The following is a 16,819-nucleotide window of genomic DNA, read 5'->3' on the forward strand; positions in this document are numbered from 1 at the left end:
CCCTGATGGAGTGATGCAGTCCAGATGCTTGCTGTTCAGAGCCAAAGGTGACAACCACACTTTAATCTCTGAATCCTTCCAAATAATTCAATTTTTCCATAAAGCTGGTGCTCAACAGGAGTACCACTGCTGCAGAATCTTGATGGAAAGAGGGGGAAAAAAAAAAAAACCCACCAAAACTCTCTGTTTCTTGTTAATTCAACTTTTTCTTCTGTGTTTTTAAGTAGGCTCTTCCTTCCCTGGTGGCTCAGAGGGTAAAGCGTCTGCCTACAATGCAGGAACCCGGGTTCAATCCCTGGGTTGGGAAGATCCCCTGGAGAAGGAACTGGCAACCCACTCCAGTACTCTTGCCTGGAAAATTCCATGGACGGAGAAGCCTGGTAGGCTACAGTCCATGGGGTCGAAAAGAGTCGGACACGACTGAGCGACTTCACTCACTTCCCAAACAAAATGTGTTTTGTGTCAGCACTTATATATTTTTATAAGCAGGTCAAAAAATAGTAACTAATAATTAAAAATAGACTTTAACCTATATAAAAATTGTGAATTGCTATATCATGCACCTGTAAAACTTATACAATACCATATAGAAACTATACTTCAATAAAAATTTTATTATGTATATATAAAGTAATCTGTGCCTTTACACTAGCAGTAATGTGATTAGAGCAATGCCCATTTATTCAACAAATATTTGCACATGACTAGCTATGTGTGGACACTGTATTAGGCACCAGAGATTTGATGATGCTGAATAAACCAGAGAATGCTGATGCCTCAATAAGCTTTCAGTCCAGAAGGAGGGAGAAACAAATCACACAAGGATCCAGTTCATGCAATGAGAGCCACAATGGAAACAAGCAGCACACTGTGAGAGGGAAGAACCAGCGGGGGGCCCACACTTTAGGAGGCTGCCACAGAGGTGTCTCCGACCAGGAGGCCCTGAATTGATCCCCTAGAGGTGAGAAGCTGTCATGCTGAGGAAAGTGTGCTCCTTGCAAAGTGAACAGCAACTGCAAAGGTCCGGAGGGGGCATGTTGCAGGAACAGACAGGAAACCAGTGTGGCCAGGCAGGTAGGATAGGAAGGAAGGATGTAAGATGAAGAGGGGAAAGCACCAGAAGGTCTTTTAGGTCAGATAAGGAAAAGGGTTATATCCTGTAATGGGAAGCCACTAAATGTACTTGAACAATGGACATGCATGATCTGATCTGCATTTTCAACAATCACTATGTCTGTTTGGGAGAATGGTTTGGAGGGAAGCCAGGGAAGATATTAACCAGTAAACATATGGGCTGGGGTAGAGGGTATTACAGCCCAGGCGGGACAAGATGGTGACTGGGGTTCAGATGATGTTAGTGAAGATGGAGAGCAGCCAACTGATTCATGGTCTATTCTGAGTTAAAATGACAGACCTTGCTGATATACTGGATGGAATAAATGAAGACTATCAAAGAATACCTTGCTGTTAGACTATTAGATTGTTTTCCAATGAAATCATTTCTGTGTGCTCCATAGTCAAAGTACATATCACTTAAAACATAATGCTTCAAAATGAGAAAACATCCCTAATGAAATTATAAATATGGAGAATGCACTGGTTTCTGTTTTTTGAAATAAATTTCAACAACAACAAAATCCATAGTTAATTTATCTTTTATAAAAGGAAAAAATGATTTAGTTACAAATTTGAAATATCAATTCAGTTCTCAAGGTGATTAAGAAAAGCAATATATTTCAAGAAAACAGTAAAATGAATTGATGTTTATAAATATTATAACCAGAATTGTCAAAAAATAACTAGAAGCTTATTTTTAGTCTGCAGAATACTTATGATATATTGAGAAGCTTTAGGAAGAAAAGTTCATATTTCAGATTTCCTTCCTATTTCATCTTTGTATAAGTGGTTAGAAGGGTAGATTAATATATCCTGCAATTTAGAAGAAAAATTCTAGAAAACTTGTACACTTCTTAACAATTACATTAATTGCCCTGTTATTCAATTATTTTAATAATTGCTATCATCGTTTCACAGATTGTTCTGGTACTTCTTCCCTCTTGATCACACAACTTTCAACTATTTAAGTATTAAATACTGATAAGGAGCAATGGGAAGATGAGAAAATCTCTAAAATTCATCATTTATTATTGGTTGCATTGAGAAAAGTAAGACATGGAAATAAATTTGCTGAAAAAAACACAAAAAAACCTAAACTCAAAGAATAAAGATGCTCTGCCATCTAGTGTCACCTGGTCATTACACTGACCAAAGCCAAAGTCATACAGTAACAATTATAACACAAATCAAATGCGAAACTCTGCTTCATGCTGAGTTCCTCCACTGTTCATGTGAAACCAGCATAATATCAACTATCCTGCAGAGCTTTTATGAGAATTACAATGAACATATAGAAAAAGCCTAAAGCAATGCCTTACACATAGTACACGCTCACTAAAGGCGAGCTACTGTTTACAGGTTTTTGTTGTTTAGCTACTAAGTTCTGTCTGACTCTTTGTGACCCCATGGACTGTAGCCTGCCAGAGTCCTCCATCCATGGGATTTCTCAGGCAAGAATTCTGGAGTGGGTTGCCATTTCCTTCTCCAGGGGATCTTCCCGACCCAGGGATCAAACAAGGGGCTCCTACATTGGTAGGCAGATTGTTGATTACTGAACCACTGCTGCTGCTGCTAAGTCGCTTCAGTCGTGTCCAACTCTGTGCGACCCCATAGACGGCAGCCCACCAGGCTCCCCCGTCCCTGGGATTCTCCAGGCAAGAACACTGGAGCGGGTTGCCATTTCCTTCTCCAATGCATGAAAGTGAAAAGTGAAAGTGAAGTCGCTCAGTCATATCCGACTCCCAGTGACCCCATGGACTGCAGCCCACCAGGCTCCTCCATCCATGGGATTTTCCAGGCAAGAGAACTGGAGTGGGGTGCCATTGCCTTCTCCGACTGAGCCACTAGGAAAGGCCAAAAATCTAATAAAGTATAGTTTATCCCAGTATAACTCTGCTAAAGGTTATAATTTTCTTTTTTTGGACAAATAAAGCCTTTAATTGAAATAATCACTTCAAATGTATGAAGATCAGGATTAACACTCTAAAGTGAGTTTTTCATCCTATTATTCCTCTGACCAAGTAATATGGTTGGATTTTACCACTAGGGAATTAATACCTGCCCTCCGAGTCTCCGAAGTCCACCATCAACTGGCCTGCATAACTTAATCTCTCTTAAATTCTTTCTGTTCTAGTAAGACAGAGCGCATTATATTCTTCCTGCCTACTTTCTAATATTAGTTTGAATGTATATAATGTTAGCCTGTGTCTTACTCATTTTTGTTTTCCTAATGCCCAGCAAATGCCTGACACAAGGAGTGAAATGGATAGATAAATACCCACTATGATTCTTCTAAGATCAACGCCACAAGCCTACAACAGGTTGTTAAATCAATTAGTTCACATCATTTTTTGGAAACCATGCTTAAGCTTTATTTTACTTACACAGACACACACAACTACAATCAGAACAAACTCAACTACTTGAGACCACTTAGTATGCTGACAGAATATAAACCAAAGACTTGTCCGTTCTTCCTACATGTTGACATTTATCTATATTATCTCCCCAGCTGGGGGGTCTGTCCCGAAGGGAAGGGGCTGAATTTCACATTTCTTTGGAATAACTCTTAAATCCTGAAGCAGAATTGGTTGTCTCTGAGGTAGATGTCAGAGAATTCTGCTGAGAATTAGCTCAGCATTCCGAACCAGTAGTAAATTTTTGCTGCAGTGCATGAAATAATACCTGTGCCTGGAAACATTTATAAATCCTCAAAAAATAAATATTTCTCTACTGCAAGATCAAATCTAACATCTCAAGGGGAAAAATATCAAAACTTAAACCTAATTGTTTTGATAATGAAATAAAATTTTATCAGATGACAAAATCTAAAAGGAGCAGAAAAGATACCTTCAAGCAGTTTTTTTTCTGAAGAGAGTTTAGAAGCACCAGCAGGAGCCTGATACAAAAAGTCACAGAGGAACGTAGACTGGGAGGACTCTTGATTTAATCGACCTTCAGAATATATGTCATGTTGAGGGAAATCTAGAAAAATTACAGAAATACCACATCTGAAATGCGAAATGTAAACAATTTTCCCTTGGCTTATGCATATGTTGATGAGTTCTGAGATAAAAGAAAAACTACTTCAAATATACTGCAGAATAAAGACACAGAAACATTTATTTTGCTTTGCATAAAATTTGCAAATAAGCACTTTGGTTGTGTTTATTATTCATACATGAAAACTGGATTTAATTTTAGTGAAAATGATTACATGGGATTAACTATTTTAATCTTCCATTTAGATGATTAAAGACAAATAAAAGATTGATTTCCTAAACTTTTCCTTGAAAGCAAATAAAACATGGGTCTTAATAAGCATCTTCTGTCTTTCTGACAATTACATTTTCTTTTCATTTGAATGGTGTTTCTGTTTTGAGAAATTTACAGATTTGCGCTGCAGTCCTTTTAAGGATCTATCAGGAGAGACCAGGTTCATGAAGGCATGAGAGGGACTAACCTGAGAACTTGTTATGGTACAGAAATTCCATCTGCAGACTCTGCCCTGCCTTCTTGGCCAGCAGATAGGGGGTGCTGTGCTCAGGATCACCTGTTGCACACATGACATCTGCTCCACTGAACAGCAAAGCCATTGTTTCCAGAACATCTGGTTTCACCACAGCAGCACACAGAGCCTGGTCAATAAAAGAAAATACAACTTCTAAGTGAAGAACATATAATTCTAGCAATTAAAATGCAAGAAAGTCTGCCAATTTGTTTATGAGATGAAGTTTGTATTTCTTTTTAACAAATCTAATAATTATTACGCCCTGAACTAACCAACAGGTAACAAAGGCCTGGTTTACATGAATTTAAATTTCAACAGAAGATTACCAAATGTCTATTCATTTTTTTTATTGCAGTGATGTTCCAAATCTTCAAATCCACTATATCTGCCACGGAAGATATTTTCTGTATTTTACATACTATGATAATGGCAATGCTCAGAAACTTCAAAATACTTCAAATGCAGTAATGAAGTATCCACTAAATATTTTGTTTGCATGAATGTTTCTGCATGCATGCTAACTCGCTTCAGTTGTGTCCAACTCTTTGCAACCCTATGGACGGTAGCCCACCAGGCTCCTCTGTCCATGGGATTTACCAGGCAAGAATACTGGAGTGGGTTGCCATGCCCTCCTCCAGGGGATCTTCCCGACCCAGGGATCAAACCCAGGTCTCCTGCAGCACTTGTTTTGCAGGTGGATTCTTTACTGCTGAGCCACCAGAGAAGACATCAGTCTTGGCAATGATTTTTTGGATATGATAGCAAAAGTGCAAGTATCAAAATCAAAAATCAAGTGGAATTATAGCAAACTAAAAAACTTCTGCATAGTGAAACAATCAACAAAATGAAAAGTTAACCCACAGCACAAGGGAAAATATATTCAAACCATATATTGCAAAAGGGTTAGCAACCAAAATATACAGATAACACATGCAACTCAATTAGAAAGAGACAATCCAATTTAAAAAATGGGTAGAGGACCTAAATATACAGTTTTCCGATGAAGACATCCACAGAGCCAACAATTTTTAAGCAGTATCTCCTCAATAAAGTAATTTTTAAAAATTATTCACTGATGTGAAGAGTACTATTTTTAAGAAGCCCAATGTGGTAGTAAATCCTAACAGACAGACATCCCTATATATCTTGAAGAAGAAAGAAACAGCTAGTAATCAAAGTCAAGCTTATCTAATATCTTAGCTCAGGGTATCTATATGGTGTGGCAGAAAAAATCTCCTTTGGGGTCATCAGTATTTACCCTTTGACAAGATTCCTGTCATTATCAAAAAGAGAGAATGCATTGGGGGGAAAATATGCCCTAGTTCTCCAATCTTGCCAGTTACTTCCCCAAATTCACAACTTACTACTTATGTACTTTTTATCGGCCTCTGATACACAGAACTAGATTAATTATAACCCTTGGTTATACATTGTTATCACTATTCCATGCATGTCTAGTATAAATGGTCAGTTATTTTCATAGAAATTAGCATCCGTAAAAGTATCACCCTAAACAAAACTAAATGACGTAGCAATAACCTATATATGACTGCCCACCTCTGTCCCATCTCTCTGACTCTCCCCTACCTTACGTATAGATTCTGCATCTTGCATTTATTGTACATCATTGCTTTAAAATCAATTGGTGGCCTCACTTTACTAATACCAAAGATGTATAAAGAAGCAAGAACCTAATTTATGGTAACTAAACCAATAGAAGAGAAATATAAAACAACTGTATAAATCTTATAATTTCTAGAGAAGAAGTGAAAAGGTCTTCATTTTCAAAAATTTTCAGCATAATGCTCTTTACTTGGGGATGCTTATCCAATAAGCATTGACACTGAATGCATCTTAAAGAACTGAGAACCGTGAAAGCATACTCTAGTCATAGAAAAGTGTATGTTTTCAATATCTATACAAAGAAGAACCTTCTGACACACAAGAAATTGAAGCAGTTGATTCTTTTTTAAAAAGGAGGGCAAGATGTTAAACAAATTCTTTGCTAAAAGAGCAATATAGAATGGTCACAAGAAGACCTAGAATCACTCAGCCGAAGGCAAAGGACACTTGTAATCAAGGGCACTAAACAAACTACTGTTTGTAACAATAAACTGAGTGAATGAAGTTTATTTTGTTGACACCAAGTCAGCAGCATACGAGCTGAAGTTATTATGTTCAATATCCTGTCCCTAATATGGGGAACATTGTTCAAGTTTTAACTGGGGTGGGTGTACATCAGATAGAAACTTCAGTGAGGGAGGAAAAGTTTACTTGCTGTTGATAATGAATCCTCAAGTGAAATGAAGGGAAAAGATCTAAGGCGCAATGTTACAAAAGGCAATAAAATTAAACAATAATTTTATGAAACAGCAAAATTTTGAAAAATTTTTTGAAATTTTCAGAAGTTTCTTTTTTTAAACATGTTTTCAAAACCCTTGGCACACACTTAAAAAGACCTTAACATCCATGTCTTTTGTTACATTTCACTGGTTACCTTATTTAATTCTTCCTTGGTGAGAGACGCCAAAAGGGTTTTTCTGAATCTTCCTTCTTTGTACTTCTGAGTGATAAAATTTTTTCTCTTTTCTACTGAACAGTCCATGTGTAATTCTTCATCTTTTTGAAGATTACCAGCCCAAAAGTCATTAGCTCTTTTGTTTCCAATGACAATGAAAAGCTGAATTATCAAATAATTACAAAATGTATCAATTTAAACAATATATTTGAATCTGCAGAAAACTGAGTCACATGACAAATTAAAGCACAGTTTAGTGTAAAATATGCAAAAAATCCAAAAAAGACCCAATTTTTTTCTGGAAGATGCAGTGTGAAAGCAGACAATATTTCTATTTAAACAGCCTAGCTGCTCTTAATAATGGTAAAAGATTAGCTAGAAAAGAAACTGCAAGCAACACACATTGCAGCAAAAGCATTATTACTTTTTGAAGCTAGCTCACATTGAGACAGATTCATTTAAAATGGCTGAGTAGGTGGTCTAATATGGTTGAGAGCATTACACCCGAGCACAGAATAGATGCAGGAGACAACAAGTTGGACAAGATCGCAGTTAATGACAGAGTATGGCCGAGATAAAGAATAGTCAATTTTGCCAAATGTTTGCATTCACCACTCTGATATTTTATCCATGCTGGGTTAAAAAGAAAGAGTAAATTCTGGCTTTAAAAAGAGCTGCCAAGCCTTTTAAAGTAGTTATTACCATTAAAGCTCCTTGCATTTTTTATTTTTATTTTTAAAGTAACTACCTCATTTAGGAAGCATTCTGAAAGTTAAGGTAGAAAGTTACTACTATACAACAGGTGATAAGCCATTTTTAATACTGTGCTGAGATCTTGATCAGAGAAATCCTAAAGTAACCTCACCCCGCCACCAACTGCACATTTCCTCCCAGATTCTCGCTGATCACACCACAGTCAAGTCAGACTCACCTCAATGAGCTCATTGCTCCAAATGCTGGCATCCATTTTCAGACTTCTAACCTTGGAATCTTTTGGTCCTAAAGATCTATGTTGCCCTGTAGACCAAAATAAATTAATTAATTAATAATAATAATAATGATAATAATTCTCTTTGAATTTCTATGTACATGTATTTTACCATTAAAAAGTATGTATATATATATACATGGCAGTCTGTATTAACATTAAAACACATGGACATCACCAGATGGTCAACACTGAAATCAGATTGATTATATTCTTTGCAACCAAAGATGGAGAAACAAAAACAAGACCTGGAACTGACTTTGGCTCAGATCATCCACTCCTTATTGCAAAATTCAGACTTAAACTGAAGAAAGTGGGGAAAACCACAAGACCATTCAGGTATAAATCAAATCCCTTATGATTACACAGTGGAGGTAAGGAATAGATTCAAGGGATTAGATCTGGTAGACAGAGCGCCTGAAGAATTATAGACTGAGGTTTGTAACACTGTACAGGAGCCAATGATCAAAACTTGCCAAAGAAAAAGAAATGCCAAAAGTCCAAGTGGTTTCTTCCTAAGGAGGCTTTACAACAGCTGAGAAAAGAATAGAAGCTAAAGGCAAGGGAGAAATGGAAAGATATACCCCACTGAATGCATAGTTCCAGAGAATAACAAGGAGAGATAGGTAGAAAGCCTTCTTAAATGAACAATACAAAGAAATAGAGGAAAACAACAAAATGGGAAAGACTACAAATCTCAAGAAAATTGAAAACATCAAGGGAACATTTCATGAAAGAATGAACATGATAAAAGACAGAAACAGTAAGGATCTAACAGAAAGCAAAGAGATTAAGAAGAGGTGGCAAGAATACACAGAAGAGCTATAAACAAAAAAAAGGTCTTAATAACCTAGATAATAATGATGGTATGGTCACTCACCTAGAGCCAGACATCCTGGAGTGTAAAGTCAAGTGGGCCTTAGGAAGAATTACTATGAACAAAGGTATTGGAGGTGACTGAATTTCAGCTGAGCTACTTAAAATCCTAAAAGATGATGCTGTTCAAGTGCTGCACTCACTATTCCAGAAAATCAGTAGTGGCCACATGACTGAAAAAGTCAGTTTTCATTCCCATTCCAAAGAAGGGCAGTGCCAAAGAATATTCAAACTACCATGCAGTTGTGCTCATTTCACATGCTAACAAGGTTATGCTCAAAATCCTTCAAGCTTGGCTTCAGCAATACGTGAACCAAGAACTTCCAGATATACAAGCTGGATTCAGAAAAGGCAGAGGAGCCAGAGATCAAACTATGAATATTCCCTAAATCATAAAGAAAGCAAGGGAATTCCAGAAAAACATCTACTTCTGCTTCAATGAATACACTAAAGCCTTTGACTGTGTCGATCACAACAAACTGCGGAAAATTCTTCAAGAGATGGGAATACCAGACCACATTACCTGCCTTCTGAGAAACCTGTATGCAGGTCAAGCAGCAACAGTTAGAACCGGACATGGAACAATGGACTGGTTCCAAATTGGGAAAGGAGTATGTCAAGGCTGCATATTGTCACCCTGCTTATTTAACATACATGCAGAGTACATCATGTGAAATGCCAGGTTGGATGAAGCTCAAGGTGAAATCAAGATTGCCAGGAGAAATATCAGTAACCTCAGATATGCAGATGATACCACCCTAGTGGCAGAAAATGAAGAGGAACTAAAGAGCTTCTTGATGAAGGTGAAAGAAGAGAGTAAAAAAGATGGCTTAAAACTCAACATTCAGAAAACTAAGATCATGGCATCCAATCCCATCACTTCATGGCAAATAGATGGGGAAAAAATGGAATCAGTGAGAGACTTCATTTTCTTGGGCTTCAAATCACTGCAGATGGTGACTGCTGCCATGAAGACACTTGCTCCTTGGAAGAAAAACTATGGCAAACCTAGACAGTGTATTAAAAACCAAGATATCACTTTGCCAACAAAGGTCCATATAGTCAAAGCTATGGTTTTTCTAGTAGTCATGTACAGATATGAGAGTCTGACCAAAAAGAAGGCTAAGTGTCAAAGGATAGATGCTTTTGAGCTATGCTGCTGGAGAAGACTCTTGAGAGTCCCTTGGACAGGAAAGAGAATCAAACCAGTCAATCCTAAAGGAAATCAACCCTGTATAGTCACTGAAAGGACCGATGCTGAAGCTGAAGCTCTAATACTTTGACCCCCTGATGTGAAGAGCTGACTTATTGGAAAATACCATGATGCTGGGAAAGACTGAAAACAAGAAGAAGGGGGCAACAGAGGATAAGATGGTTGGATAGCATCACCAACTTAATGGATACGAGTTTAAGCAAACACCAGGATCTAGTGAAGGACAGGGAACGCTGATGTGCTGCCAAATATGGGGTAGCAAAGATTTGGACACAACTAGGCCACTGAACAACAACAAGAAATATATGTATGTCTGGATTAATATATCTTTTCAACTTAAACTATTACCTACTTTTTTATACCACAGTTGCTGCTAAGTCACTTCAGTCGTGTCCGGCTCTGTGCGACCCCACAGAAAGCAGCCAACCAAGCTCCTCCATTCCTGGGATTCTCCAGGCAAGAATCCTGGAGTGGGTTGCCATTTCCTTCTCCAATGCATGCATGCATGCTAAGTTGCTTCAGTCGTGTCCGACTCTTTGCAACCCCATGGACAGCAGCCCACCAGGCTCCTCTGTCCACAGGATTCTCCAGGCAAGAATACTGGAGTGGGCTGCAATTTCCTTCTCCAATACCACAGTAGTGGAAGTAATCAAACAGAAATCATAACCAAAAATAAGAAAGATTATGGAAATCACCTACTCAATCGTGTCCAACTCTTAGTGACCCATGGACTGCAGCCCACCAAGCTCCTTTGTCCATGGGGATTTTCCAGGCAAGAATATTGGAGTGGGTTGACATGCTCTCCTCAAGGGTATCTTCCCAACCTAGAGATTACATCCAAGTTTCCCCACTGCAGGTGAATTCTTTACCATCTGAGCCACCAGGGAAGCCCATGAATAATGGAGTGGGTAACCTATCCCTTTTCCAGGGGATCTTCCTGACCCAGGAATTGAACTGGGGTCTCCCGCATTGCAGGCAAGATTCTTTACCAGCTGAGCTACCAGGAAGCCCTTTAAAAGTATGTATTCATGTATATGTGTTTATGTGTGTACATGTATGTATGTGTATACATACGTAATTTTTTCATTGTTTGGTAACTGACTAGAAATTTTAAGTCACTTAAAATTTTATAATGGGTATGTGTAAATTACATATATGTGAATACAGATATCATCCCTTACTCTTAAAAAAAAGACTAGCAACATACTAGCTAATGAATGTATACTTAAAAAATCCAAAGTGGATTCTTTATTCTACTATTATACCTGGAAGAGAGTAACAGCCCAAAATTCTAGTATCATCAATTTAATTCTGCTGTATAAATCATCATTCAGACTTTACTGGGCATCCAGGCCTATGTCAGACTCTAAGCTGAGGAGAAAAGAACACAAAACATCATTTTGGTCTTAAGGATTTTCTGTCTAATGATCATGAGAAAGTTCATTCCTCTCTGTACATTAGGTAGGTTCCTTTCCTCCCTTCTCTGAGAAAAAAAATACTTAGAGCACGATGCCCTAGAATTCCCATGGCAAGACCTAGCATAGGTTTGCACTTAAGGAGACTATAAAAAGGCAATACTAAAAGGAGTAAAGCCCAAAGGCAGGCAGGAAGAAAGGATGCTGGAGTAGCCCAAAATTCTGAGTTGAGGCAGTAGGAAAAGAAGTGAAGTGGAGAACAGATTTAGAGATACTTAGAAGGTAAAACCAGGATGGAATCTGGTGGGCTTTAAGGAAAGGGGAAGGGTCAAGAGGGACTCTCAGGCTTGAGTGAAGGGCAGAGTAGATGACTTCTGATCAAGATTTGTAATATAGGAAAATATTCAGTTTTATGTAGTGAGCTGGGAAGCAATGAGAACTCCACACTATCATGTTGCCTTTGAGGTATCTTGAGCAAATCCAAGTGGAGACCCTAGCAGGAGATACAGGAGTATGGTTTCCAACAGAGTAAGAAACACCTGCTTAAAAAGACTGTTGGATTCAAATGATAAATAACATCACTCAGGAATATCAGGATGAAAGAGATCTGAGGATACAACCCAAGGCAACACACGTTTTAGGAGCAGGCAAAAGATGACCAGAATAGCAAGAGCACACTAAGAGAAAATGGCCTGCTGGAAGTTGAGGAAGGATGGGAAGTCACAGAGAGGCAGACTGGTCAAGAATGTCAAATACTCCGGAGAGTGCAAGGAATATAGGAACTGACCATATAGAAACTGAGAGGTAAAATACACTGGTAAATGTGTATTTTTATTGGAAAATATTTTTATTGGAGGTGAGGCAGATGAAGACTGATTACAGGATGCTGATGATATAGTAGGAAGTTAAAGAAATGAAAACCTGCATAAACTATTACTCTTGAAAGTATCTTCTCTATGAAAGGAAAAAGGAACAGAGAATTATATCTAAGGGAATAATAACTTTTCAGAGATCTGGTGTTAACAGAACAGAATTATGCAAATTTACATGCTGAACCAAATAAACCATAGTTGAATATGGCTGTCCGTCAGTATCTCAGAGGATTGATACCAGGACTCTCCACAGACACCAAAATCCAAGTATGCTTAAGTCCCTTGTGTAATATGGCCATAGTATCTTCATATAACTTATACACATTCTCTATTATATTCAATACTTTAAATCATCTCTAAATTACTTAAAATACATAATACAATATAAATGCTAAGTAACAACTACAGGTACATCCAAATTCAAATTTTGCTTTTTGGAATTTTTTTCCAATTACTTTTGATCTGGAACCTGTGACTGTGAAAGAGCTACTGTACTTAGAGAGTGAATAAGTGATGGGGTAAGGACTCAGAGAAGAGAGGAGAGAAAGGGAACATAAGACAGAATAGCCTTGGACAGACACTATCTCTTCCAATGAGACTGGAAAGAAGAGGTTGGGAGAAAATGCAAAGTCAAGGAGGATTAACTGAGGCTTTTTGGTTGCTATTGATGTAGTTGATCCGCTTTTGAGAACTCCTACCTCAGTAGGATGAGAAATGTGGTAGCACAGAGCTCTGGAAGACTCTGAAGGGTTTGAAGCAACTGTCCTGTCTTTGCTCTGTCTGAGATAGGAGCTCTTCCTCTGCATTGTCTCAATGAAACCTGTGCTCAACTCTATTGCTATCCTTATCATAGTCTATTAAAATAACTATATATTTCTGCAGGATATGTCATATTTTATAGATTTAACTCCCAGGACCAGCACAGTACCTGGTAGAGCTAAAGAGCTGAGGAAAGTTTGCTAAGTCACTTCAGTTGTGTCCGACTCTGTGTGACCCCATAGACGGCAGCCCACCAGGCTCTCCCGTCTCTGGGATTCTCCAGGCAAGAACACTGGAGTGGGTTGCCATTTCCTTCTCCAATGCATGAAAGTGAAAAGTGAAAGTGAAGTCGCTCAGTAGTGTCCGACTCTTAATGACCCCATGGACTGCAGCCCACCAGGCTCCTTGGTCCATGGGATTTTCCAGGCAAGAGTACTGGAGTGGGGTGCCATTGCCTTCTCCAGAGGAAAGTTTAGGTTGTAACTAATTTCTCCAAGATCTCCACAGTCACATACCTAAGCTAGGGTCCATTCCCTTCACTCACTTGGACAGCTGCCTTACCTCCCAAATACGAGATGTCAAATAGTCCATAAGGTTTAAGGTCACAAGGAGAAAACAAGTCACAACACTGGTTACTTTCATAAACTTCAACATGCCTGGAAAATGCTTCTATATAATAATTCTCATTGTAAGAGAGAACACATCTTCTGTAACAAGATTAGAAAGCAGAGCAGCACTGAAATGTGAAAAATACATCTTACAAAATATGATTTGGGAAAAGGGACAAATCATACGAACAGTGAGTGTGTTCAGGGTGCATTCTGAAACACATTCATCCCAAATCTGAAAATTTCAGTACTGTCTTTTAAAAATCCATACATGGTCCAGTAGGGACACACACAAAAAATGATTACATGCTTAAAAATCAATTTTTATCTCTAAGCCATGCATAAGAGAAGTATAGAATGATATTTCTAAATTTGATTTAAATGTAATAAGCTTTCTCTGCTTTTATTCTTCATAGCCATTAGCTGGGACACAATATATATGACACTAAAGAGCTTTCAGTGCCGATGTGCCACCAAACAGCGATGAGCGTAACTTATCACTAATTACCTGCACACTTCTTGCAGATGACAACACAGAGATTGATGGAGGCCCAGTCAGGATCTGGGGCTTTACAATCTGCACAGCTCCTGTTGGACTCATTGTACCAAATCTTCTCAGCTACTTCATAATCAGAGAGAGTTTCTGCTATTGATTGCTGCACAGCTTCAATCCACTCTTGTTTCTCTTTTTCAGACTCAGCTGTAAAGCTGAAACAATTAACGTTTCTGCATTATCGATCTCCCTTGTAAAGGCCAATTAAGCAGTATGTTCAGTTTGTATATTCATTTCACTCACAAAGGAGACAGCAGCTGAAAAATATGCCTTCCAGGCAGTTGCAGAGTCTTTTCTGTTAAAAACCATCTGATTGATAAATCTATTTTTTTCCTTTAACTTTCCACATTGCTTATGACTTTGTTTACCTATCTTGAGCCAAAATTAACATACACATTTTTCTGACCAGGATATAAAAATCACCTTGTTAGGTCAAAAGCTTAAAAGTGAGGCCATGTTTTCTAAGCAGTGGTTACATCATAATCAATAAGAGACTGGCAGAGTTTCAGGACTAAGTGGGTTATTTTGCCAAGAAAATATGCCATAGTCTGAAACTAAGTTATCAAAAACACCCACTAGAAATTTTGATTTTTTTGTCTTAAAAATAGATTTTTTTAATTGGAAGAATGTCCAGATGGCTTTCAGAAACTGAGAAATCGAGAAAGTTTTAAGTGATTAGTATTCTAACAGAATGCTAACTCATTTTTAGCCTCATTCCTATTTATTCCAATTCTTAGTGCTTATTGAGTACCTGAGTGAAAGAATAAAAACATTAAAACATGAGTTCACTCCTTCAAGAAATATTTAGAGAGTACTTATAATACGCCAGAAAATGTGCTATACACAGTGCCCCAAACTCAGTCAATGGCCCATAGAACGATGCTTCACACTACAATTTTCTGTTCTGAAGATGAAAATGCTTTGAGATACAATGAACATAACAGAGGACTAATATATCCTACATAATCTATAGAGAAATTCAGTGGCCTCCATGGATTATATTTTTTAATCACTCCAAGTTTCATTATCACTATAACATCTATAAATTCTTTAGTGGTCTCTTTTCTGCTTCTCTATAGAGATTGGTCAGAGCCCACAGGATACAATGGAAAATAGGTTGGTCCCTGTCCCTGGTTCCAGGTGTATAGTTCCTCAGATCCTTGGAATCCCCTGAGTGGCAAAAACCCTTTATATGCTAATGGACAGCTTCTGACTGGAGGCTAGACAGCTTCAGCGTGGGAGCTGGTCAGCAGAAGACCAAGACGGGACTAGAGAGCTGGAACTTTCCTATCCCTTGACCTCTGGGAAGGGGAGAACTGCGATGCTTGATCATGTTTGACTCTGCTACCGTAGCCCACCAGGCTCCTCTGCCCATAAAATTTCCCAGGCAAGAATACTGGAGCAGGTTGCTGCTTCCTACTCCAGAGGATCTTCCCATCCCCAAGGATCAAACCTGCGTCTCGTGTATTGGCAGGTGAATTCTTTACCACTGGTGCCACATGGGAAGCCCCTGGGAAGGTGAGACAGGCTGGTAATTGACTTAGTCATCAATGGCCCAGGGTTTCAGGGCTTCCCAGGTGGCACTAGTGGTAAAGAATCCACCTGCTAATGCAGGCGACACAGGACATGAGGGTTCGATGCCTGTGTTGGGAAGATTCCCTGGAGGAGGAAATGGGAACCCACATCAGTATTCTTGCCTGGAAAATCCCATGTACTGAGTAGCCTGGTGAGCTCCAGTCCATGGGGTCGCAAAGAGTCAGACACCACTGAGCACCTGCACACACACCCTGGATTTCATCATTCTCACCTATGAAATGAAACCTCCATAAAATCCCCCCAAACAACAGGGTTTGAAGAACTCTGAGGCTGATGAACACATTGAGGTGCCAGGAGGGTGGTGCATCCAGAGAGAGCTTGGAAGTTCTCTGCCACAAACCCCCTGTACTGTGGCCTCTAAAGCTCTCCCATTTGGCCATTCCTGAGCTGCATTTTTTATAATAAGCTGGTAATATTATTTGAACTCTTTTCCTGAGTTCTCTGAGACATTTTAGCAAATTATCAAATCTGGGGGAGAGAGGGTAATGAGCACCCCAATTTGAACTAAGCTGGGCTGAGTGAGAGTAACCTGAGGACACTCTTCTGGGACTGAGCCCTTAAACCCGTGGGGTCTGAGTCTCCCTCCAGAAAGATATAGGACACCCAGTTGGTGTACAGAGAGTTGGAGAATTGGCTGGTGTTAGGACAAACCGTTCAAGTTTGACATAATATAAAGCACTTTAAGTAAAAACAGCTTAGACAATGTCTACATTGTCAGTTAAGGCTTGAATTTCCTTTATGAAAATAAAGCTTGTTATTCTTTTTCAAAATTCCAGCCAGTAGACATATTTTAA

General features: G+C 38.7%; 1 protein-coding gene across 6 annotated transcripts in view; it reads right to left on the reverse strand.

The window, feature by feature from the left end:
* ARAP2 (ArfGAP with RhoGAP domain, ankyrin repeat and PH domain 2) overlaps positions 1–16,819 on the reverse strand; it is a 193,571-nt gene that overhangs the window by 103,620 nt on the left and 73,132 nt on the right. For all 6 annotated transcript variants that reach the window (XR_009736956.1, XR_009736957.1, XM_061419874.1 and 3 more), the window contains 5 exons: positions 14,385–14,584; positions 8,077–8,162; positions 7,125–7,307; positions 4,580–4,754; positions 3,967–4,101 (listed from right to left, as the gene is read on the reverse strand). Coding sequence is in view for 4 of the 6 variants with exons in the window: in XM_061419874.1 (XP_061275858.1) it covers positions 3,967–4,101; positions 4,580–4,754; positions 7,125–7,307; positions 8,077–8,162; positions 14,385–14,584 (779 nt within the window). In the remaining 2 variants the exon portion in view is untranslated. The remainder of the gene's footprint in view (positions 1–3,966; positions 4,102–4,579; positions 4,755–7,124; positions 7,308–8,076; positions 8,163–14,384; positions 14,585–16,819) is intronic.

The sequence above is a fragment of the Bos javanicus genome, chromosome 6 (assembly GCF_032452875.1).
Source record: "Bos javanicus breed banteng chromosome 6, ARS-OSU_banteng_1.0, whole genome shotgun sequence".
Classification (NCBI taxonomy): Eukaryota; Metazoa; Chordata; class Mammalia; order Artiodactyla; family Bovidae; genus Bos; species Bos javanicus.